General features: G+C 49.2%; 11 protein-coding genes across 11 annotated transcripts; 5 read left to right on the top strand and 6 right to left on the bottom strand.

Moving 5' to 3' along the window:
- Window positions 1–172: 172 nt before the first annotated feature.
- An13g03610 (uncharacterized protein) lies at window positions 173–1,966 on the top strand (the record flags this gene model as incomplete). Its single annotated transcript, XM_001396459.1, has 1 exon — window positions 173–1,966. The coding sequence occupies one exon, from the start codon at window positions 173–175 to the stop codon at window positions 1,964–1,966; it is 1,794 nt and encodes a 597-aa protein (XP_001396496.1).
- A 276-nt stretch (window positions 1,967–2,242) lies between these two features.
- On the bottom strand, window positions 2,243–3,925 carry An13g03600 (uncharacterized protein; the record flags this gene model as incomplete). Its single annotated transcript, XM_001396458.3, has 1 exon — window positions 2,243–3,925. One exon carries the CDS (start codon window positions 3,923–3,925, stop codon window positions 2,243–2,245), a length of 1,683 nt encoding a protein of 560 aa, XP_001396495.3.
- A 1,433-nt stretch (window positions 3,926–5,358) lies between these two features.
- Window positions 5,359–7,418, bottom strand: An13g03590 (uncharacterized protein; the record flags this gene model as incomplete). Its single annotated transcript, XM_059743966.1, has 4 exons — window positions 5,359–5,797; window positions 6,000–6,472; window positions 6,534–6,719; window positions 6,840–7,418. The coding sequence occupies 4 exons, from the start codon at window positions 7,416–7,418 to the stop codon at window positions 5,359–5,361; spliced, it is 1,677 nt and encodes a 558-aa protein (XP_059602185.1).
- Window positions 7,419–7,436: 18 nt separating this feature from the next.
- An13g03580 (hypothetical protein) lies at window positions 7,437–8,541 on the bottom strand (the record flags this gene model as incomplete). Its single annotated transcript, XM_059743965.1, has 5 exons — window positions 7,437–7,568; window positions 7,686–7,838; window positions 7,913–8,122; window positions 8,237–8,289; window positions 8,418–8,541. 5 exons carry the CDS (start codon window positions 8,539–8,541, stop codon window positions 7,437–7,439), a joined length of 672 nt encoding a protein of 223 aa, XP_059602184.1.
- A 35-nt stretch (window positions 8,542–8,576) lies between these two features.
- Window positions 8,577–13,515, top strand: An13g03570 (uncharacterized protein; the record flags this gene model as incomplete). Its single annotated transcript, XM_001396455.1, has 10 exons — window positions 8,577–9,064; window positions 9,121–9,203; window positions 9,277–9,728; window positions 9,782–10,125; window positions 10,177–10,420; window positions 10,467–11,062; window positions 11,117–11,486; window positions 11,542–12,474; window positions 12,531–12,994; window positions 13,056–13,515. The coding sequence occupies 10 exons, from the start codon at window positions 8,577–8,579 to the stop codon at window positions 13,513–13,515; spliced, it is 4,434 nt and encodes a 1,477-aa protein (XP_001396492.1).
- A 479-nt stretch (window positions 13,516–13,994) lies between these two features.
- On the top strand, window positions 13,995–15,490 carry An13g03560 (uncharacterized protein; the record flags this gene model as incomplete). Its single annotated transcript, XM_001396454.1, has 3 exons — window positions 13,995–14,336; window positions 14,387–14,693; window positions 14,745–15,490. The coding sequence occupies 3 exons, from the start codon at window positions 13,995–13,997 to the stop codon at window positions 15,488–15,490; spliced, it is 1,395 nt and encodes a 464-aa protein (XP_001396491.1).
- Window positions 15,491–16,219: 729 nt separating this feature from the next.
- Window positions 16,220–17,631, bottom strand: An13g03550 (uncharacterized protein; the record flags this gene model as incomplete). The annotated part of the gene is made up of 3 exons (XM_059743964.1): window positions 16,220–17,107; window positions 17,321–17,509; window positions 17,566–17,631. The coding sequence occupies 3 exons, from the start codon at window positions 17,629–17,631 to the stop codon at window positions 16,220–16,222; spliced, it is 1,143 nt and encodes a 380-aa protein (XP_059602183.1).
- Window positions 17,632–18,417: 786 nt separating this feature from the next.
- Window positions 18,418–20,117, bottom strand: An13g03540 (uncharacterized protein; the record flags this gene model as incomplete). Its single annotated transcript, XM_059743963.1, has 4 exons — window positions 18,418–18,824; window positions 19,150–19,307; window positions 19,394–19,551; window positions 19,599–20,117. 4 exons carry the CDS (start codon window positions 20,115–20,117, stop codon window positions 18,418–18,420), a joined length of 1,242 nt encoding a protein of 413 aa, XP_059602182.1.
- Window positions 20,118–20,747: 630 nt separating this feature from the next.
- On the top strand, window positions 20,748–21,728 carry An13g03530 (uncharacterized protein; the record flags this gene model as incomplete). The annotated part of the gene is made up of 1 exon (XM_001396451.1): window positions 20,748–21,728. The coding sequence occupies one exon, from the start codon at window positions 20,748–20,750 to the stop codon at window positions 21,726–21,728; it is 981 nt and encodes a 326-aa protein (XP_001396488.1).
- Window positions 21,729–21,793: 65 nt separating this feature from the next.
- On the bottom strand, window positions 21,794–23,182 carry An13g03520 (uncharacterized protein; the record flags this gene model as incomplete). Its single annotated transcript, XM_001396450.1, has 1 exon — window positions 21,794–23,182. One exon carries the CDS (start codon window positions 23,180–23,182, stop codon window positions 21,794–21,796), a length of 1,389 nt encoding a protein of 462 aa, XP_001396487.1.
- Window positions 23,183–23,350: 168 nt separating this feature from the next.
- An13g03510 (hypothetical protein) lies at window positions 23,351–23,930 on the top strand (the record flags this gene model as incomplete). The annotated part of the gene is made up of 3 exons (XM_059743962.1): window positions 23,351–23,528; window positions 23,618–23,731; window positions 23,839–23,930. 3 exons carry the CDS (start codon window positions 23,351–23,353, stop codon window positions 23,928–23,930), a joined length of 384 nt encoding a protein of 127 aa, XP_059602181.1.
- Window positions 23,931–24,190: the final 260 nt, after the last annotated feature.

The following is a 24,190-nucleotide window of genomic DNA, read 5'->3' as shown; positions in this document are numbered from 1 at the left end:
TGTCATAGCGCCGTCGGGTACCAGGCCCTAAGAAAATTCCTCAAAACACGCCATTACAGCCCCCAGCAAGCCAATCACTCTTATAACCACGCCACTCCACCTGCCGTGATTTGTCTCACTTCATTATGCTTCAACCTCCACTCAGATCTTTCACGAGGATCTCATCCACATCATGGCTAAGATCCCTCACTGGCGTCTGATTGTCGACCAGAGTGTCGTCACTCAGGAGATCATCGACTATCCCTATGCCGGCTCAGGGACCGAATCCGATCCATTCATCGTAGAATGGATTCCCAATGACCCGCGTAACCCCATGCATTTTAACAAGAATATGAAATGGGTCTACACCATCATTGCCGCGTTCGCGACCTTTGGCGTTTCCATGGCCTCGTCGGCCTATGCGGGCAGTATCGACCAAGTGATTGAGCACTTTAACATCGGCACGGAGGTAGCCACCCTGGGTGTTTCACTGTTCGTGCTTGGATTTGCTATTGGACCCCTCGTCTGGGCACCGCTGAGTGAACTCATTGGACGCCAACTCGTTTTCTTCGTCTCCTACATGGGCCTGGCTGTATTCAGTGCTGGTGCAACAGGCTCGAAAAACCCATGGACAATCATCATTCTACGGTTCTTTGCTGGCTCATTCGGATCCAGTCCTTTAACCAACGCCGGTGGGCTAATTGCTGACGTCTTCCCCGCTGAACAGCGAGGATTGGCCATGAGTGTCTTCGCGGGTAGTCCCTTCCTCGGACCGACCCTTGGCCCCGTCATCGGGGGTTTCCTGGGCCAAAGCGCAGGTTGGCAATGGGTGGAAGGCTTCTTAGCAGCCTTTACTGGCTTTATCTGGATCGTTCAGTTTCTCCTTGTTCCCGAAACATACGCCCCAGTCCTCCTCCGCAAGCGCGCCGACCGTCTCAGCAAGCTCACCGGCAAGACATATATCAGCAAACTCGACGTGGAGCGTGGCCGTGTCTCCGTGACCAGCGCCTTCGGAGCGGCACTCCTGCGCCCATGGATCCTCCTTTTCGCCGAGCCCATTGTCTTCCTTCTCTCGCTCTACATGGCCATCGTCTACGGCACGCTGTACATGCTCTTCGACGCATTCCCGATCGTTTACCAACAACTGCGCGGCTGGAACGAAGGAGTAGGCAGTCTGCCCTTCTTGGGAGTCATGGTTGGAATGATGTCAGCTGTGGGATACAATATGTGGGACAACAAGCGGTATAAGAGGGTGCACGAGAAACACCGTGGGTTCGCACCGCCTGAGGCCCGCCTCCCTCCCTCTATGATTGGGAGTATCACCATCCCGATTGGTCTGTTCTGGTTCGCCTGGACGAACGGTCTCAACGTCCACTGGATCGTCAGTATCATTGCGTCTGCTCCGTTCGGATTCGGTATGGTCCTTGTTTTCTTGAACATCATGTCATACCTGATTGATGCGTACACGATCTATGCTGCCTCGGTTTTGGCCGCCAATTCCATCATTCGAAGCTGCTTCGGTGCGGGATTCCCTCTCTTCACAACATACATGTACCAGAACCTAGGTATTCATTGGGCATCTTCCATCCCGGCTTTCTTATCGGTCGCCTGCTTGCCTTTCCCGTTCATCTTCTATAAGTATGGTGCCGCTATTCGACGCAAGTGCAAGTATGCTGGGGAAGCGGACGCATTCATGAAGAAACTCGCTGAGAAGTCTTTGAACCCGGAGAAGAGCCAGGAGGTTGTGGAGGAAGAGGCTGAAGCCGTTGCCGATGGCGTGGATGAGACCCGAGTCGATCGAGAGTTGGACCTTGAGCGCGCCGAGTCGGTGGCTACGGCATCGGTGTCCAGTGATGACCGTGAAGGCCGGAAGTATGAGGCGAATCCGTACGATATCGATCGGGTCAACACGAGAAACTCGGCGATCACGCAGAGATCGAGGTCGCAGTCGGTCAAGTCGAAGCGGAAGAAGTTCCTCGGTTTCTAAAGCGGTCAGGTGATTGCTGCAGCGCAGGTGAAGAGTGTTGAGTCTATCTTAATTGAGTGGAGAAGGGAATATTTACTTTAGAGATACCAATTTGTTTATTTAATTGTGATAGTTTGCCATTCTTTATAACTATGAATGATGATAAGATAACTCATCGAGTATTTCATACTGACCCTGAGCCAAATCCAGTCCTCAGCCAATATCATATTCAAAAAACAATGCAAAATAGTCCATTCTAGTCATTACATTCATACTAACTCATCCCTCGTATGCCGTCTAAAAGTCAGCAGGCTCAGGAAGTTTATCGGGGGTATCATCCCGATAGGTAGTGGTGATCAAGCTTCCGAAACTTGGCGACCAGGTGACTCTTGGCGTTAACACGGGCAAGTCCCACAGTTCTGAAAGATACTTCAAGATCGAAGTATGGGTGAAATCGTTTGGCTGATTTGTGGGACGGTTTTGTACGACACCCTTGCCAACCCAGGGAGACATCAGCAGCGTAGGGACGCGGATTCCCAGCCGGTCGAACTTGAACTCAATCTTGCTTCCGTCCAGAGCCCACTCTTTATGAGTGCGATGGTCACCTGGGGGCACGTTCTCGGGAGGGGGAACGTGGTCTGCAAAACCGCCGTGCTCATCGAAGGTCAAGATGAAGAGGGTCTCGTTCCACTGCGGCGAGGACCGAAGTGCCTCGTAAATACTCTTGATAAACCCTTCACCCATGTTGACGGGTGACGGAGGATGGAATGACATGTACTTGCAGCATTCGGGATTGATCCAGGTGAATTGGGGAAGGGTGCCTGCCTTGGCGTCGCGGTAGAACTCGTCGATGGGCTTAATATGTGTCTCAGACTTGCCGGTCCTCAGAGTCCACTTGTAGAAGAGGGCATCCGGGAGGAATCCAGTGGTATTAGAGTAATTGATCCAGCTGATGTTAGCGTTCGACAGCTGCTCAAAAATAGACACCTGAGGCAGAGCCGAGGTCAAGAAGCCGATGTCGTTCAGTCCATGGCCATAGCTAGTTCCAGACGTCAAGTAGGCGCGGTTGGGGTTGGTCGGACCTGGAACTGCAGCAAACCAGGCATCAAAGAGCACGAAATTCTCAGCCATAGCATTGAGGACAGGGACATGGTCTGGGGTGTAGTAGTTGATGACTTCGGCAGCGCGGGAGAGATCGCGGTCGATGCCGTACGAGCGGACCTGTTCGGTCACGAATCCTTGCATAGAAGCAGCACTCATATTATCGGGATGGTAGGTGCTATAGACCTGCATGGAACCCCCTGCGATGGAATGGTCGGGATCATCGGGGGCAACATTCTTGGCGGTGGGTTTGGCACAGACTTGGTACGATTTATGGTCTTCTATGTCAGAAGGGTTGCAATATTTTCTGTTCACGAGGCCGTCAATTGTAGAGTTGTAGGTCAGGCCTCCCGCGTAGGTGTCAAATGAGAGATTCTCTTGGACTAGAACGACCACATTTTTGATAGGAGCGTGTGGAGCCGACGGCTTCCCGGAGGAGCCATGAGGGAGGCCAGAGATTCCTATGCCCAGAAAGAGAAGGGCCAGGACCAGCAGGACACTCATAATCAGGAGGATGGCGGTGATGAAGATTGACTTGGCCCAGGTTGGTACCCATCGTGATGCTGGCTGTCGGGACCTACCCTTTATGTCATCGTCCACTTCATACTGTACGACCTCATCATCGGGACCCAGAAGGGGACGACGCTCCTCGGGAGGCGGCGTCCCACGTGCTTGTTGGAACGATTTGACATCCATGGTGACGGTACAGGGGACGAAGTTGCACGATCGTACCACTGTGGCGGAGGATGGAGGGACAACCTCAAGGCTTGCAGATGAAGAAGGGGAACCTTGAAAAGGTCGGGGGATATCCAGGCGGGGCCCAGCAGGGCCGATTGGCGGCCAATCTCTCGATCTCATGCCGGCAGCAACGCGAGCCATTGGTTGTTGCGGAGCGTAACACGGTCCAGTCCCGCAACACTAGCCATTCTAGGAGGACCCGCGCGCTTCTCGGCAAGCCGGGGAGCATGTGCGGGGTTGGACTTGTGACCATAGCTGAATAGTCTCGAGTGAGATAACCCCCTCCCTTTTTCAGGCCGATGGTATTGACTCCCCATATTCTTATGGGATCACGCGATGCCACAGAAACATCCTCGAAGTACCACCGAGTACTTCCGCTCTTCCGGAATGCATGTATCTCATAGTCAGGCACATCCAGCCACACACCGCCTGGATGTGCCACAGCTACGGACCACCTTCCCATTGATACAGCTGGCATCGTAGGATTCACGCTCTGGAGATGTACTGCCAGCTACCCTTCAGGTTGTATCAGGTATATCCCGGTCCCCGACGGTTGCTCTCATCACGGCTGCTGATCCATTGTCCGACCGAGCAGTATTCGAACAATAACGTCGTCCGGATGACGCCGACAGAAACGGGGCCCATCACGACTATATGCTGACAACTTGCAAAATTGAATGGAACATCATTCCCCAAACCGTCGTCCGAATAGTGCCCTCTGTGATACTAGGAATGCGTCCAGTATGATGTTGCTGGCATGCATCCATATTGGGGTGAGTCTTGGGTTCAGGCTGTGGGAACAGCTTTTTCAAGAGAAATCACATGCGCCCATCATGAGACACGACTGCCCGAAGGAAAGCAATTCCCGTGTCACACTTCCTTATGCTTGAAGGCCTATCGTGCTTGAGTGGATAAGCCTGGCTGCTGCGGTAGCATGGTCTCAGTTCAACAGACTTGATGAACTAAAGCAGGTTCCTAACATGGTGGGTAGCGATATGCTGATTTTCCAGACACCAGCGCACTTTCTGGCCATATTATCCCGTGCGGACAATGAAAATCTCAATTCCCAAGTCGGAGACATTATTTGCCTGGTCTTAGGATGAAGCTCTTGCTCTGTTGCTATAGGAGCGAAGGGACCGTACAAGACCGTACAGGCTGCATTTGGAGGAAGCCCGGAGAGCTATTTTCTCCTGCCCCGAACATGTACGTGATATATTGGAAGAGATCTGAAAAGACAGACTCGTAGAAAAATATTTCTGGTCAAGGCACACCGCACGTGACTGATGTATGTCATTGGATGGCCTCATTTCCGTTTCCGGCGAATTCAGGCCACTCGCGCATTCGGCCCTTCCAAGATGTAGATTATTTGACAGGGTCACAATATTCTAACGACTATGCTTGTGATTCTGTGGTTAGAGAAGCTCTTTGCCAGTCAACGTTAGGGTGGTCTGTATATATTGAAACGACGCTGATGTTGGACTGCAAGGGAGCCCCAGACTTTGTTGCACCCTCGGCGTAGCGATTGGCCAACGTCGTAGAAGGTGAAGAGGCTACAACTTAGCGCTGAGTTGGACCTACACCCCATGATCGCTTCCTGCCGGTAACTGATACGAATTATCGAACAGATCTTTTAAATCAATGCCAAGCAACTGCAAGTCCCCAAAATAGTAAGTCGGATCGTCGATATAAGGTAGAAAAAGCGTTTCACTCCGATCAAGAGGAGCCGGGCTCCAAGGTTGCATGACCCCCGGAGCATTCGTGGCGACAGGTTCCGGCTCCTGCGGGAGCACCGCTGGCACAGCCAGCTCGGTCTGGTCCGCAGTCAGGGTCCTGGGTTCTGGCGCGGACGGAGAGGGTTCTGCGCGGTCCTGAGACACAAATGGAATGCTATTCTCATTGTTGTCTCTGGATATGGACTTGGGTTTGCGGGTCTCCGAAACGTATTGACGAGCAAGATGGGCAAACTCGGCAATGAGAGAACCCGGAAGGGCACCGTTGCTGGCATATTCCAACCTACTAAAGTGTCCACCGGCGATGTCAAGGAGAGCGAGGCTGAGGCCAGTTTCTGGGTGGTTGGCGTTGTGGACCACCAGGTCAAATAAGATCATTAGTGACGATAGTGGCAGGACCGCGAGTATCCTAATGCACAGCAAGACCGCGTAGGTAGTTACTTAGTTGTTGTTATCAAGGCCGGGAATATAGTATAGAAACTTACCAGACTGGTGTGGAAGGCGCTACCTCGATGTGCACGGTGAGTTCGAGGACACTTCGAGCAGTCCGCATCAGGTCTCGCTTCATAATCTCTTGCTGTGAAGACCCCAAACGGACGGCTCCGTAATGCAGAACGGTCCACGACAGTGTAAGAAGAGCGTTGAGGTAGAGGAAGTGGGTAATCAAAGCGACTTGGACTGCCAGGGGCTCTTGCAAAGAACGAGTTTTGAATTTTTCGCCTGGCCGGAACCGCGGCGGAATGTTCGCGCGCCAGGCTTCCAATTCTATACGTAGGCTCTCAACTATAGAATTGTAGGTAGATAACGGTTGACTAACAGAGCTGATTGTGAAAAGAGATTGGTGGATCTTAGAGACCAGACGAGCATATTTGACGAAGTTGAAGAACCAGTCATAGTCATGAAAAGTGGACTCTGTCATATCCGGGATAGCACAGCTTATGTTGGCGTCGTCCACTACCTAAACCATTGAACCCTGATTTAGAAGAAGACGTTGGTGAGTATGGCCATACACAACTCACCGAAGTTTTACCAGTCGCAAAGCAGGACGTCTTTTCCATGTAATAGAGCACCCAGAACGTGCGACGGCATGGTCCTTCCTGTGCACTATTCGAGCGATGATACCCCAAACCTTGTGCCATAACGGCGGCCTCAGTCAGCATTAAGGGTTCGAAGTTGAACGCGGAGACTGTCGATGAGAATACAGCCTGAATGATGTCAGTTTTGAATGAGTGTGTTGGATGACGGGCTAGATACCATGGCGAGAAGTGCCTAGCGTAATGAAACAGCGTTAGTTATATATTGTGAGGGGAATGGGTGAAACACACTTGAACTGCAGTCAATGAGCCTCTACCAAAGAGGAGATCCTGGAAACAGGACAACGACCGTTCGAAATATGACCACGCTTCCCCTACACCGGTATCATAGCTTCCTCCCTCGTTGTTTTGGCACCCGATCGCCAATATTGCATAGAATAGTGCTGCCCAAACTTTATCTGTACCTAGTGATTGGACCAGTTCCTGCGACGTTGCTCGCGCACGGAAAGTATTTGGACAAAGAAATGGATAGATCGGATGTACCGTGTCAAAGTACGCTGCAAGAGGGTTATACTTGTCAGCAAGAGAATAGGAGCGGGCAATCAAGACGCAGGTACCAGAAATATGTCCATCAATAATGTCACGACTGGGAACTTCTTCAATCTTTCCTGTGCCCAGATGTCGTTGTATATATGACTGAGGGATTGCACAGGTATTCTTGACCTTTGTTGCAACCACTGCGCGTATTTCATCTAGTAACTGATCGAGCCGATTGTGACCCAACCGCTGACTGATGGCGCGAACCCGTCGCTCAGGGAAGAAGGAGATGTTGGGATTCGGGCCAAAGATAGTGGTCAGCTGCGTGGCCATCGTAAGTTACGAGCACGCTTAGCATCCAAGGAGAGCCAAACAATACCTGATCTGGATGACTGGCACCTCCATGTATGCGTGAGGCTTGGCGATTTGCAAGTAAAGAGTCGATATACAGTCCCGGCTGCTGATAGCCCACACTTTCAGAGCCTAGCTGTGGGCCAGGAAGGTCACGAACGGACTGTTGGTATGTCGGGGACAGTGGTATGAATACTGGCGTGGCAGATCAGCTTCCGTCCCAGTCCGAAGTTAGAGTTCTGTTAGTACCTGATGTGTCATACTTGCGCTTCCTTGGTCGCTTGACTGGAGTAAAGGAGCAGGGACGGTGCTGGGACTATGACAATTAGCATTCCGACAGACGAGACATGAAGGCCTGATATACCAGGCAGAAGTCGCAGGCATCAGTGCTGCCCGAGATTTCTGGCGTGAAAACGAGATTAGTCAGACGCGGAGACTGGCTTCTCTTCCGACCGACTGGAATCTTGACTCACTACATCGCGTTTTCCTGGCTCTGCACGTATCGCATGCCTTATGCAGGGGCTCGGAGCCTTGTGTGACTGCCGACATGATCTCTTCACTTGGTGGTTGCGGATGTTCCGTGAAGAAAAGAGCTGGGAAGGGGATGAAATTGGAGCTTGAGGGAAAGCCCAGGAGTCATTCGCCGCCGAGAGCTCCGATTTGAATGCTGGATGGACGCCGATGCCCTCCGATTCCCCACTAATTTCGGCGCCGAACTAACAATAGCTGTCATGTCGCTTCTTCAGCGCCCACGAAGCATCGCAAATACAGGAATTGAAAGGGAATGTCTCTCATATTACATCATGGCGAGCGAAAATGTCTTTGAAAAGGGGCTTGCTCGCTATCGAGCTATCTGTTCCACGCCGACATGCAAAACATATATAACGAAAGAGATGTCGTATCATATCGAGGTTAAATCTCGTTGATTGAATTTACCGTCGCTTTTGAATTATACAGTTTCAATTCTTATACGTTCCTCACTGGTGATTCCGTCACTGCTAGAGTGGCTAACATATGCCCCCCACGAGTCTTTGCTCAACTCGGCTTGCATACTACCTCTCCATCGATCAGCCTTCAAGCGACAGAAAGGATCCCTGAAATCCATATATACTAAAGATCGATAAGAAGGAAGACGCCAGTATGACTGTGCCAGGCAATTCCGGTACCAATCCGGATGGACTTAATGCAGAGCCGTACCAAGGAGACATATCGACTGAGGATCAGCGCAAGATTATGAAACTTGCCAGACGGCTCACAGCAGAATCGACGCGGTCTCGGCATGATGGTATGCCACCCAACCCTTTCACGACGAGCTGTGATCCAAGCTTGGATCCCAACTCTCCGAAGTTCAATGCGAGACACTGGGCAAGAACCATACTGCACTGGTCCTCGCAAGATCCTGATCGGTTCCCACAGCGTACAGCGGGTGTGTCTTTCCGGAGCCTCGGTGTCCATGGTTATGGGCGCTCAACTGCATATCAGAAGGATTTTTTGAATGCTATCCTGCAGGTGGGTGATATCGTTAGCGGCTTGGTTAACAGTAGGAATCGTAAGCTCCAGATTTTGAAAGATCATGATGGGCTCTTGCGCAGTGGAGAAATGCTCCTCGTTCTAGGGAGGCCTGGCAGGTGAGTTTCCAAATTTGTTGTCTACATTTCTCTAGGGTAACATGATATGTACTCAGTGGTGTATCAACCCTGCTGAAGACAATTGCTGGTCAGACTAAAGGGCTGTCCTTGGACGACTCGACGGAATTCAACTACCAAGGTAGGGAATCTGGCCAGGGAAGACAAATACCGACAGATAGCTGATACTATACCCCAATTTCACGCATCTATAGGTATTCCATGGGACTTGATGCATCGAAAGTTTCGTGGGGACGTAACGTATCAAGCAGAAACGGACGTCCATTTCCCACACCTGACAGTTGGGCAGACCCTTCAGTATGCGGCCTTGGCAAGAACGCCTCACAATAGACTACCCGGAGTTTCTCGCGAGACCTATGCAACTCACCTGCGTGATGTGGTTATGGCTATCTTTGGAATTTCGCATACGGTCAACACCAAGGTTGGCGACGACTTTATCCGCGGCGTCAGTGGCGGAGAGAGAAAGCGTGTCAGCATTGCGGAATTGGCTCTCACCCAAAGTTGTATTCAGTGCTGGGATAACAGTACTCGTGGCTTGGATAGTGCCACGGCTCTTGAATTTGTTCGGACTGTCAGACTTTCTGTCGATGTGGCGGGTACAGCGGCTGTTGTGGCATTATATCAGGCATCGCAACAGGCATATGACGTACGCATTTCTTCCCTTTTCTCTTGTGTCTTCTAACCAACTTACGTTGTTAGGTTTTTGATAAAGTTGCATTGTTATACGAAGGCCGGCAAATATACTTCGGTCCAATTGACCAAGCGAAGTCGTACTTCACAGAATTGGGTTACGAATGTCCTGAACGGCAAACCACGGCAGACTTTCTCACGTCGCTCACAAATCCTGTCGAGAGAGTAGTCCGGTCGGGGTTCGAGAGCCGTGTTCCCCGGACCCCGGGGGAGTTTGCAAAGTGTTGGGAACAGAGTGTCTTGAGAGCCAGGCTTTTAGGAGAAATATCAGACTTTGAAAGAGAGCATCCAATCGGGGGACCTATGTTGCAGAAATTTGAAAGCTCCCGGAATGCTGAACGATCTCCTTTGATGTAAGCTGGTCTGTGTGCACTGAATGAAGATGTCACTGACCCAGTATTCAGGACGAGCAACTCTCCCTACACGATCTCTGTCTTGCAACAGATAGCTTTGTGTATGCGACGGGGCTACCGCAGAATTCTTGGAGATCCTTCCTTTTTCATCGTGACGGTTCTTGGCAATTTCATCCTCTCTCTTATACTTGGCAGTGTCTTCTATCATCTGTCGGACACAAGCGTTAGCTTTACTGATCGATGTATTCTACTGTTTTTTGCTCTGCTTTTTAACGCACTCAACAGTGCTTTAGAGGTGAGTCTTCTGGCCCTTCATAAGCAACATGATGCTGACAGTGCAGATATTGGCACTATACGCCCAGAGACCGATTGTCGAGAAGCATGCGTCTTACGCCTTTTACCATCCGATGTCGGAAGCTATGGCTTCCATGATATGCGATCTACCATGCAAAATCCTCTCTACGCTGGCCTTCAACTTACCGTTATACTACATGTCGAACCTGCGGCGGGACTCGGGTCATGTGGTAATATATCTACTATTCGCATTCTTGTCGACTTTGACAATGTCCATGATCTTCCGTACCATTGCTCAATTGACCCGTACAGTTGCGCAGGCTCTCACTCCCATTGCGTTGGGTGTTGTTGGACTAATTGTATACACCGGTTTTGTGCTGCCCACCCGGAACATGCAAGTCTGGCTGTGTTGGCTCAACTACATTAACCCGATCGCGTACTCCTACGAAACCCTTGTGGCGAACGAATTTCATCACCGTGAATTTGTTTGTGCCAGCTTTGTTCCGTCTGGTCCGGGATATGAGAGTATTTCAGATACAGAAAGAACTTGCTCTGTGGCAGGCGCTACTTCTGCCTCGAGCGTGGTCAGTGGAGACGCATATGTAGAGGCAAATTATGGGTACTACTATTCTCATACGTGGAGGTTCGTGACCCCCGATATTCAAGCAAAGTAGCTCACTGGCTGACAGAAGGTTAGAAATTTCGGCATTCTTGTTGCATTCATTTTGTTTTTCATGACTACATATCTCCTCATCGCTGAGTTTGTCAAGTTCAGTTACTCCAAAGGCGAAGTGTTGGTATTCCAGCGCAAACATAGGGTAGCCCATATTGGCGGCGAACCTGCCGATGACGAAGAGAGCACCGTTAAAAAAGAGACAGCGGCAAGCCATAACTGCGTCGACAGTAATGAAGGGGCCGAAGAGGACCAGTCTCTCAAGTTCCGCTTTGAATCTAACACCTTGCACTGGAGAGATGTTTGTTACGATGTTCCGATCAAGGGTGAAATGCGACGAATTGCAGACCACATTGATGGCTGGGTAACCCCAGGCACTCTTACTGCGTTGATGGTGAGTGTAATATAGCCTCCGTCAATCTAGCATATCAACTAATTTCTCGTAAAAGGGCGCTTCAGGGGCCGGGAAAACAACACTCCTAGATCTTCTAGCAAGTAGAGTGAAAACAGGTGTTGTTTCCGGTAATATCTGTGTCAACGGAACCCCGCGGGATGCATCTTTTCAGCGCAGGGTAGGCTACGTTCAACAGCAAGATGTTCATCTGGAAACCAGCACTATTCGAGAAGCCCTTCAGTTCAGCGCTCTCCTCCGCCAGCCCGCCTCTACTTCTAGGGCTGAAAAGCTACAATACGTTGAGGAGGTGATTGATTTGCTTGAGATGAGGTCATATGCTGATGCTGTCGTTGGTGTTCCTGGAGAGGGTCTCAACGTCGAACAGAGGAAAAGACTGACGATTGGTGTTGAACTTGCTGCAAAGCCTGATTTGCTACTGTTTCTCGATGAGCCAACGTCAGGATTGGACAGCCAGACGGCATGGTCTATATCCTTGCTGCTACGGAAGTTGTCCAACCATGGACAAGCCATATTGTGCACAATACATCAGCCCTCGGCCATTCTCTTCCAGCAATTTGACCGGCTCCTTCTCCTAGCTAAAGGCGGCCGTACCGTCTACTTTGGGCCGATCGGACCTAACTCCAAGACTCTGATCGGCTACTTTGAGCAGCATGGAGCAAGGCCCTGCGCAGATGAGGAGAATCCGGCTGAATGGATGCTGGAGGTCATCGGTGCTGCCCCAGGGAGTAGCTCAGTCCGTGACTGGCCGGTCACATGGAAAGAGAGCCGTGAATTCCAAGAAACGCGAAAAGAGCTTGGACGGCTTGAGCAGTCTGGCTCTCCTAGTCTGGAAGATGAGAGCACCTCAGTCCAGCAATATGCGGCCCCATTCTACATCCAGCTAGGTCTTTGTACAAAACGGGTTTTTGAACAGTACTGGCGCTCTCCGTCATACATCTATGCTAAGCTGATCCTTTGCTTCGGAGCGGTACGTTCACACAAACGACCTCATTTGTCGAGTTCATTTTCTGACACACTGTGTAGGCCCTGTTCATTGGTCTTTCGTTTCTCAACACGAAGGTTACGGTCCTTGGTCTCCAGCATCAGACCTTTGCTATATTCATGCTTCTTGTTATTTTTGCATTTCTTGCCTACCAGACTATGCCTAATTTTATCAAGCAGCGCGACTTGTACGAAGTCCGTGAACGGCCAGCCAAAACATACGCTTGGTCTGCTTTTATGTTGGCCAACATCGTTGTTGACATCCCCTGGAACTCGCTTGCGGCGGTTCTGATCTTTCTCCCATTCTACTATATCATCGGGATGTATCATAACGCCGAGGAGACACATACTGTGAATGAAAGAAGCGGGCTCATGTTTCTCCTGGTTTGGTCTTTCATGATGCACTGTGGTACATTCACGATCATGGTGGTTGCGAGCGTGGCAACTGCTGAGGTCGGGGCCACTCTAGCTCTGCTCCTCTTCTCAATGAGCTTGATATTCTGCGGGTAGGTCCAATTCTCTTCAACCCGTAATATTGTCCTCTCCCATCTAATAGTACCGTTACAGCGTCATGGCCAGCCCCGCTAGCCTCCCCGGATTCTGGATCTTCATGTATCGAGTATCCCCGATGACCTATCTCGTTAGCGGCATGCTTTCCGCGGGTCTAGCCAATACTGCAGTCCACTGCTCCGATTTGGAATTGGTTGTTGTTCAGCCTCCGGCCAATGAGACTTGTGCCAATTACCTCGCCGATTACATGGAAATCGCTGGAGGTGCCGTTTACAATCCCCAGGCAACCGCCGATTGTGAATACTGCCAGATGACCAACTCGAATGTGTATCTTGCATCGCTCTCCACATCGTATGCTGAGCGTTGGCGCAACTTTGGGCTTATGTGGGCATACATCGCGTTCAACATTTTTGCCGCATTGTTTCTGTATTGGTTTGTGCGAGTCCGAAGCGGTTCAGCCACCTCAGTTTTTCGCCGGTTTGCCAAGACATTTTCTCGTTCTTCGCAGAGGACTTGAATTATCAATTGGGATCGAGAGATCTCCATAATAAGTCAACTTGGGGGTTTATAGCCTAATACGTTCAACTTGGTTTATGTGTTTTGTTTTGTTGCCCTCGTGCGTGAGAATATATTCTGTCTCCCCCGTTGTGTTTTCTTCGCTTCCGTCACACAGTTGGGCAGACATTTCCTGTCTACTAATCAATTTCTTGTTGTCGCCGATTTGTGATTCGTCAAGCTTTTTTACTGTTAACATTATTTACCGAATTGAGATAATATCAATAGTAAATCAAGAGCTTCTCTTATTTTCACGAGCAGAAACTCCCCGCTATTTACCTACGGACATCCCGATTGGCGGAGTGATAAACCGCGGCCGAGGATAAGCAACCAGCCACCATTTTTGTGTTGCACTTCCTCAGCCTAATTTGCATTAAATAACTCTGGCAATTGCTGTCACACAACTCTCCTAGCCCCACTACTGTAACATTGGAGTTTGAAATGTCTGTATCCAACGATCCTACTACAAAGCTCTACGATGCGGTGATCGTGGGAGCCGGACTTAGCGGCCTTCAAGCCGCGCATTCCATCCAGGCAGCAGGATTCAGCGTGTGTATCCTGGAAGCTACGGACCGAGTGGGCGGGAAGACGTTGACCGTAAAATCCAGCGAGAAGGGATACAATGATCTAGGAGCGGCTTGGGTGAATGATACGAACCAGACGGAGATTTTCAAACTTCATCAGCGGTATGGACTGGATGGGGTGGTTCAGTATCCTTGTGGAGATGATATCCTCGAGTCAGGCGAGGGGGTGATCCGCAAGATACCGTATGGATTGCCATTGGTAGGTGAATTTTAAGCTTGATTGAGCTGCTGGCGGCTGATGACATTTAGACTGGGCTTCCAAAGAAATTGTTGGATATTCTCCGAATTGAGTCCTCACGGTTAGACTTGGACGATCCTATGAGTTTTCCAGGGGCCACAGAAGTGGATAATCTGACGTTCAGGGACTTTTGCGTCGAGAAGACTGGATCGGAGGATGTTATTCACATTACAGATGCTATTTCAACGGCGCTGCTTGGATTGAATAGTAACGAACTCAGTGCTTTGTATATGCTCTACTACTTCAAAAGTGGGAGTGGGATCGACAATCTGCTGTCAGATGAGAGAGACGGAGCACAGTATCTGCGGACAAGACAAGGTAAAGCAACGATCGTCAAGCCTCTTTAGCATTAATGTGCTAACGGCGCAGGAACCCAAACCATCGCCCGGAAGATGGCAGATGAGCTCAGCCAATCGGACATTTTTCTGGGCATGCCCGTCACTTCAATCAATCAGACTGACGCTGATGCTCACTGCGTGGTCCAGACACTTGATGGAAGTTCTTTTCGCTGTCGACGCGTTATCGTGTCTATCCCTACCACCTTATACCGGAGTGTCTCCTTCCACCCCCCACTTCCACATGCAAAACAGGTATTAAGTGACCATACGATCATGGGATACTACAGTAAAGTGATCTTCATCTTCAAAGAACCATGGTGGCGCGACGCTGGACTTACCGGAATCGTCGACTGTGCGGGTGGCCCCATAACCTTTACACGGGACACGAGTGTACCCACCGATGACCAATGGTCTATCACATGCTTCATGGTGGGCAGTCGCGGACGAGCGTGGTCTAAGCTGTCAAAGGATGATCGATACAGCCAAGTGTGGGAGCAGTTTCGCCGATGTTTTGAAGACTTCGTGGAAAACATCCCCGAGCCAGCCAATACCCTGGAGATGGAATGGAGTAAAGAGCCTTATTTCCTTGGAGCACCTTGTCCGGCTATGATACCCGGCTTACTGACTACTGCCGGGAGTGATGTAGCTGCACCGCATGGCAAAGTGCATTTTATCGGAACAGAAACGTCCACAGTGTGGCGTGGGTACATGGAGGAGGCTATTAGAGCCGGGCAGCGAGGAGGAGCCGAGGTTGTGACGGCACTGCAGGAAGACTAGTTGTCTTGGCTAGGCACACATATCCCGAAGTGTCTCTGATAAACCTTGGATCCAGCAGTGTTCCGATTAGAACCGGATCTCACAGTGGGTCAGCCACGGAGATGTCCGTGTGCTTTTCTCGGGGAATATTCGTTAGATCTACACCAGTGGGATAAAGTCAGTACCATTAAGCAACAAAGTGACGTCTACAGGCGGTCTCGAAATTCCTCTGACCATCAAACACATGACTATTGTTATCTGGCCCCACTACCAAGATCTTAGCGCGAGCCGATTATTTGAGCAACATCCAATACGTTACGATCTGTATTTGACGAAACATTGTGACGGTTTTGTTAGTATATATCACGTAATAACTTACGAACATATGTGTCGTACCGCAAATCCAACGCATAAATGATGAAATGGTGAGCAGTCACATGACTCAGGAAGTTGGCTCGCAACAACTTCTTGAACGCCACTTGCTAGAAATATCAGTGTTTTACCACCGCCTACTAGGACAGCTGAAAATTCAGGAAGCTTCTATGATATTGCAGAGGCTACATAATGCCCCCTTCTCCCTTACCCTCCTTTTAGAAAGAGATTTGATAATAAGAGAGTCAGAAATACAGACCACTACATGATACCTCACATGACAGAGAATGCAATCATGGCAACTCTGCCGCTCATACTACCGACTGCAATAGTGCTGTTTTTGACCGTTGATGAGGAAGGATGATAATTCGGAGGTAGTTATAGCTCTCTTTGACCCTGCACAGTAATCCATTGATCTGCTTCCAGAGATATCTCTGCCACCTTCTCGGAGGAAGTTAAGAAGCTTTCATAGTAGTTTCGGATATCAAAAGATCCTATATTACTAATCAGTAGTGGCAGGTGCTCCGAAAATTCAACACTGGTGGCCATATTATTAGTGCTTATATCATGCTTGAGAGCGCCCGTGGCCGCATCCCACAGCTTGATGGTCTTGTCGTGCGAGCCGGATGCCAGCAGCTGCCTGTTGTTTGAGAAGGCGACCGAGTAAACCGGATTAGAATGGCCTTCTAATGTATACTTGAGAGCGCCCGTGGCCGCATTCCATAGCTTGATGGTCTTGTCGTACGAGCCGGATGCCAGCAGCTGCCCGTTGTTTGAGAAGGCGACCGAGTAAACCCAGTTAGAATAGCCCTTTAATGTATGCTTAAGAGCGCCCGTGGCCGTATTCCACAGCTTGATAGTCTTGTCGCGTGAGCCGGACGCCAGCAGCTGCCTGTTATTTGAGAAGGCGACCGAGTAAACCGGATTAGAATGGCCTTCCAATGTATGCTTGAGAGCGCCCGTGGCCGCATTCCACAGTTTAATGGTCTTGTTCCCCGAGCTGGATGCCAGCAGCTGCCCGTTGTTTGAGAAGGCGACTGAGTAAACCGGATTAGAATGATTCTCCAATGTATGTTTGAGAGCGCCCGTGGCCGCATCCCACAGCTTGATGGTCTTGTTTCCCGAGCCGGATGCCAGCAGCTGCCCGTTGTTTAAGAAGGCGACCGAGTAAACCAAACCAGAGTGGCCCTCTAATATATGCTTAAGAGTGCCCGTGGCCGCATCCCATAGCTTGATGGTCTTGTCGTCCGAGCCGGATGCCAGTAGCTGCTCGTTGTTTGAGAAGATGACTGAGTAAATTCTGTTAGAATAGTCCTCTAATATATACTTAAGAGTGCCCGTGGCCGCATCCTACAGCTTGACGGTCTTGTCCCCCGAGCCGGATGCCAGCAGCTGTCCGTTGTTTGAGAAGGTGACCGAGGTAACCGCGTAAGAATAGCCCTCCAGCGTTTATATCTCTGGATCCCAATACTCTTCTACCTTTGGGCCTCTGGATAACCAAGTAGGAAGTTCTCTTTCATAGATCTCTCTAATCAACGCTTTATATGGTGCAAAAATCAGGCCAGAGCTGTACAGTTGCAGTAGTACCATATCAGCAATTTGTGCAAATTTGAGAATAAACCTGCGCGCATCTAATAGGAGAATATATATTTCGTTACTAGATTTATTCTAGAATTACCACTTGTGTTAGTTGGTCAGCTGCTATAAGCTAGTTCATTACTTACTTTGGTCAGTTGGAGCAATGAATTCACTGCAATCATGGCTTCAGGTATTATTCCTAGAATGCCCATGGCTTTAAACTAATGAAGAAAGTGTTTCTTCAGGAATGTGTGCATTTTTTCAAGGATTCTGGCTGGTGCTGGACCTTGGGTTAGATGGTAAACCCAGTAACGACAGGCGTATTGAAGAGCGGATGGAATATATCTTGCTATAGAATCAGGGCGTATTTCTGTTCGGCTTGTTTCATAGCTTGACAGTTCGCAAATATTTCTTTTTAGAGAACGTCTCATAATTGTAAGACACTGGCTGGCTATGAGCTCATGCTTTGCCTTTTTATCCATCTAGAATTGAGCCGTAGCCTCTTGGTCTTTCGTACGATCATCCACAAGGTAATCATGAAAGGACAAATGCAGGGTCCGTATAGGTAGTTTTGGATCGCTGGGTATTGACAGGACTGAATGGAATAAGTTCAGATGAATGCTAATCTGGCGTTCCAAATCGAAGGTGCTATCGTGTTTCGATGTTCCAAGCAGCAGCTCCGCAAGAGAGCTCAATGAAAGTGGATTAGCAAGAAGAATGATTACACCAATAATTCTTTGAAACTCTTTAATCAGCTTATACCGATCCGTAGCATCCTGGACAAGGAGTTGGTTCAGAACCGGTCGGTATGTGCTATCCATCTTAGATCCTGTAGAACCAGAGAACTCCCGAAGCCGCTGATCTGGGTCAAAATGCCTATTGGCCACGAAACGACACACCGTGGCTGCAAAGATAAAGAGCGGACGAGCTATCATTGCTATGACTTTGATTTTTTCCTCTCCAGGCCAGCTGGGGGGAAGAGCATGCCGGCGCTTCTGCTATATTTTAGAGAATTCTTCTCTGAGATATAAGGCGATGTCATATTTTATCACATCTTTATCTAAATCTTGCAGGATAGTATTCTGGTACTTGCTCTTATCGATTTCATCAAACCCACAACGGATGGGTATCTCCGGCCGGCTGATTAAGAAGAATCGGATTATTATATTTATTACCGTCTTAACCTCGGGTAAAAGATCGAGGATGATTTCCATGTCCTCCTCTGGTTTGCATTTATCTAGAGTGTTGATGACAATTATTATAGATTTCATGACTTTGCTATGATCGACAGTGAGCAATGGCTGTAAGATGAGCTTATTAAACTGATCTTGAAGTGAACTTCTAGGAATTGCAGGATCATCTTCAATAGCTTTTCGGATTCCGGGGACCATTTGAGGGATGTGTACTGCTAATTGCTTTATAATTATTGGAAAGAACTTTACTGCTGAGCCCCGATCTTCCTTGCTCTATTTAAAAAAGAAACTTGCCCTGAGCATGTCATTCTCTTTGAACATTCGGGCTACTGTTCTCGTAATAGTAGACTTGCCAGTGCCTGCCATTCCGCTTAACCAGAAAATATATTTGTCACTGGATTTATCTCAGTCCTGTACCTGCCGAAGCAACTCTGTTCGCGTTTTAGCAAGGCATTTATCCTCATGCTGGTCCTCAAAGAAGCCAAAAAAAGCGCCCTTGGCAAAAGGAAGATTTAATATATCAACTGCATCACGTACCTTTTGGAGATCCCCGGTCAATTGATCGAGGTGATTCAGAATATTCTCTGTTTTCTTTTTCTAACGTAAGTGCTGGTCCAGAATTAGCTACTGGTGCAGGTGGGACTTCTTTTTCTTGATCAAGATTTTGAGCTGCGTGAGTGGTTGGCTTGTAATAGCTGTTATACTCACCATGATGTCTCTTTTTTTGTTGGACTGTTGTACTCTCCGTACCTCGGTGCAGTATCGCAAGATTGCCACATACACCCGGATAATCGACTGTTTTTTTTCGGCATTCACTATGTTAGGATCTCCATCCCCATAATACTGTTCTTCAATGAAGGTACAACGAGTTAATAAGTCCGCCAAGTATTCTGATGAGCTAAATAGAGCCCCTCGGAGGTCTGCATGGTTCTTAGCCATCTAAATTATTAGCTGATTGTCTGGCTTGGCTAGTGTAAGAACCGTACTGTTAAACCAAGGGAAACTATCGCCCAAGCACTGGAAGCGTATCCAGTCGGATCAAATTTCACAATATTATCGATAACATCTTGGAAAGACAGTACTGAGTTTAATATTTTATTGGCTGTGGTCTGAATGCTATCCTTTCTCTGCTTTTCCTTGTACTGCGCCTTTGTTGCCTCAACTACCTCGTCCAGTTTTTCTCTGGTTCGTGCATTGCCAGTATCCTGAGACTTTGTCCCGGTAAGCGGGAAAAGCACTGCTATACTGTTCGGGTCGCTCTCTGTTAACGCTTCGTACGCCATCTGCCAAAAATCCTTCGTGTTGTGGTCGTTGGTTTGGGAACTGTCATATTTAGAACTGGCTGGATCACCCTTCGCGTCCAGATCTGCGGTGACGTTTGAAATGCTTGATTTAAGGGTAATAAAATATGTATGTTTATCTCTTTTCCACTTTTTGAAAGTAGTCTTCACGCGTTCGGTGATGCTGTGTGACTTATGTTGATTTGAAGCACTAGGAGCATCCATATTGTAAGCCCGTGATATCGCTATGCAAAAAGCTTTGGTCGTGGGGATACGAAGTAAAGTTCACTGTAAATGAGTTCGGAAGCAGGAAGGAAAAGGACTAGGAGCAGTCTGGCTATTTCTGGGAAAATATCGGCGGGGAAGGCAGGGGAGTGGTCTTCAGCCAGCCATTAGTTACAGAGAGGCCTGTGTTGACGCATCATGCTTGTTTGCTTTTTTCTAGCTGATAATCGAGGGCCATGACTCCTTCGGAAATTGGGTAACATTTGACGGTGGAACTCAGTTAGATTCGGGAGTTGAATGATTCATATCTGACGGTTGGTGCGGCTTCCCTAAGAGTTCAACTGAATTGAGACAGGGAAGGTGGTTCACCCACCAATTGTGACTACCAGTGCCCATGTTCTCACCAGGATTAGGCTTGGATGGGAGAAGTACCCTCCGAGGAGCGGTGGGGTTTGACAAGCGATGCTACCGACACCATCGTCCAAACAGGGCGAGCCACGATCGTGCGGTCGGGCACCGGAGTCATTATCGGGCCGTGCTGACAATCGCGGGTTTCGTTCCGCAAACACCACGTAGCAGGTTGTGCTCCCTACCACCCTACCACAGAGCTACATCCCACATGTATCGAAGATGCCGGCAAATCTGAAAGCTCCACAACTCGAGCAGATTCAGCATATGATCGAGAACGGGTCGTCGACGAGAGCTGAAATCGCCTTTGCCGCTGGTTGTAGCAAGCAAGCTGTAACATATATCCGTCAGAACCTGGGGGCGTTTGGCAATGTCAGAGCCCCCCGGAATAGCGTCGGCCGCCCTCGCAGTATCACCCCAGCGATGCTTGAAGCCGTGTTGGAACGCTTGAAGGAGAAACCAACTCTTTACTTGGATGAATTAGTGGTTTTTATATATGATGATTTCGGAAAGCGTGTAACCAAACAGAGTCTAAGCAGGACACTTGCTTCTATTGGATGGTCGAACAAGGCAGCTCGGCAAAGAGCAAGGGAACAAAATGCAGATTTACGAGACTTTTACCTGCATAGTCTATCCCCTTATTCGTCATACCAGCTGGTATACGTGGATGAGTCGGGCTGTGATAAGCGGATAGGATTTCGGCGAAGTGGCTGGTCTCCTCTTGGTGTGACACCAATTCAGATCTCTAAATTCCACCGTGATCAACGTTATCAGATACTGCCTGCCTACACCCAGAAGGGTGTTCTCTTATCTCGAGTCTTTCAAGGCTCAACTGACGCCAGTATGTTTGAGGATTTCATCGAGCAGCTTCTCCACCACTGCAACCGATGGCCAGCGCCGAGGTCCGTAATCATCATGGATAATGCATCCTTCCACCGTACAGAGCGGGTTAAACAGATGTGCCTGAATGCAGGAGTTAAGCTGCTATACCTACCACCCTACTCCCCCGATCTTAACCCTATTGAGGAGTTCTTCGCTGAACTCAAACAATTCATCAAGCGGAGGTGGTATGAGTACGAAAATAATCCAGAACAAGGATTCGACGCTTTTCTTGAGTGGTGTATTGGAGTTGTTGGTTCAAGGGTACAGAGTGCCGAAGGCCATTTTCGGCATGCAGGTGTACTGATAGACGAATATATATAGCATTTCTCGGCTGTACCACACATAGGAAGATAGACTATGGAGAATGACCAAAGACAACGCAATTATCATAAATCTGACTCCCCACCATTCACATAACAATAAAAGTTGTCTACCCAGTATCTAATATCCCTCACAAATCGACGAGCAATCCCCCATTTTACTCCGCGATTTTTGAAGTATTCAGGATCACTTAACTCCTCAATTTGGTCCAAGTCTAACCCATCACCCAGAGCCACGTCACATGCTTTGCGAAATTCATCCTTCCATGACTCATTCGCAACCTGTGACTGTTGCCAGTCACAGTAGGCCTGGACGTTGGCGTCACGAAATCCTGCTATTTTAAGCCGCGAAGCCTTGGTGGAACAGGTGGACGCGTCTTCCGGGGCGGGTGGCGACGATGACATACCCGGCTGCGTGGCGTGTGCGGGAAGCACATTTGTGATGGTAATCGGCGGGTAGGCTGACTCCGATGGAAGGCGACTACGACTCTTTGCCCCTTCAAGCCGCCGCCTCTCAGCCCTATAGATTTGCTCACGGATCATGCCAGGCACGTCTTCATGGGTCTCCAATCTCTTCCCACTCTTCACGTACCGGACCAGGCTCAAAAGCTCATCTCTATACAGTTTATAATGTTTCTTCCCGTATGGATCCTGCCAACAGTGCGGCCCTAACTCACACGACCCGGGGCAGCGCATTACCATGTAGACATGCCTCCAGGCCGCAGGCTCTCCGGTTAGTTCCTCCTCCGTGTTGACGTCCCGATCAAGATCCTGGAGCATATTCTGGGTGGCAGAAGATGCACCTCGTTTGTCAGTCGCTCTGCGACTGGCTGTAGGGTCTTGGTTGTCATCTACATAGTTGAATGATATTAAGAGTTTCAATTTCTTGCCGGCAAGGAAGTGATGGCCCCATTCAAGAAGCTGTCTCTCGATATCAGGCCAGTCAATATCTGTTTTATCAAACTGTCGAGTAAGTTTGTCACGCCGAGGAACCGTCACCACAATGGACGTGTCGTCCAATGCAATCTTTTTGTGTGGATATTTCAGGCATAGCTTCTCTCTCAACTTTGGTTGGAGGAACAGCCTCCAATAAAATCCAGGGGCAAGAACCAGATCTTGTTCCGTATCTTTGATCACAGTCTTTGTGTTGAGAGTGACCTTCCATTCAATCCAATAGTGAATACAGGTGGGTGGGTCCTCATCATACGTCTTCCCTTCAACCCAGTCTCCGTACTGGAGGAGCGGCAGTTTATCTGTGTGGGAGGCGCGTGGTTGAGGGGCAGGATACTCAAAGGGGGACGGAGAGTTGGCGTTGATAAGGCTAAGACTTGACGGCGAGGAGGTACGGCTGAAATTTCCGGGAGTGGGTGCATACCATGGCGATTCATCGCATCGCCATGATCCGTTTCGGTATGTGTCGTCATCATTTCCAGGGCTAAATAAGCTCGAGCTCATCTCTTTAGTGATTGAGACTCCTATAGTTAGCAATATCGGGTCAGAACTCGCACACTACGCTGCCTCAGCAGCTGTTGTTCGCCGGCGAACAACGGTTAGCAAACAACAGCTGCAGGCGAAGAGGATTGTGAAACGACAGTCTTATTTTGTCACACCAAATAATAGAAAATGTACTGTGCGTTTATCGACTGCATGAGTTACAACAAGGCAGAGATACGTGGTTGCCGGAAAGGGGAAGTTGATGCCACATGGCCCGTCTGCGAGGGACCAGGAACAGGCGTTCCTAGCTCCCTGAGATCTACGGTGCCGGGGCGGGAGGTTTCATGTACTTCCATGGGTATCTCCCGTGATTCACTATTGTCGTGGTGGGATTGTGCAAATTAATAAGCCAGCAGCATAAGGGCATAGTTTAATACCATTTTATTTACATTTCAGGTATTGTATTATCGAAATTCCTGGCCACCCTCAGTTGTAAGCGGGTGGCTTTCTATAAATTCCCCGCTAAGGTCTTGGCAGCGGGGCGAGAAAACAATCGTCGTGTGTTTCAAGGTCAGTGGAATTTCGAGACCGACTGTACACGTGGCTAGCAGCGAAAATTTGTAGCCATGTACCTGAATGAACCGTGGACGGAGGAGTTCGTGAGTGGCTGGCTGCAGAAACCCATTGTCCCCACCGGCTCCTCCGTGATGCCCTAAATTTGGGCCGCTCCCGTGTGCCCCGTTCACCCCCTACCAATCCCGATGCATGATTTGTGGATAGTCGACGATCGACGATCGGTAAACCAGAAAAAAAAAAGCAAACACTCTATAGTTGCATTCGAATTCCAATTTCATCCCTGCCAGGGGGTAGGCCTTCCCCTAGACTCCGCAATTCGGGGTTTGCAGCTAGGCCCACAATCCAGTGCAGCTGAGAAGGAATGCAGGCCCACAGTTTAGACCGTATAGCTGAAGACAATGGATGTGATCGCCGATTTTACCTTTGGTTCATGTGATGGAGAACGTTGGGCAG

Source organism: Aspergillus niger (genome assembly GCF_000002855.4).
Source record: "Aspergillus niger supercontig An13".
Classification (NCBI taxonomy): Eukaryota; Fungi; Ascomycota; class Eurotiomycetes; order Eurotiales; family Aspergillaceae; genus Aspergillus; species Aspergillus niger.
The sequence above is the reverse complement of the archived record's forward strand: the minus strand, read 5'-3'. Positions and strand labels throughout refer to the sequence as shown.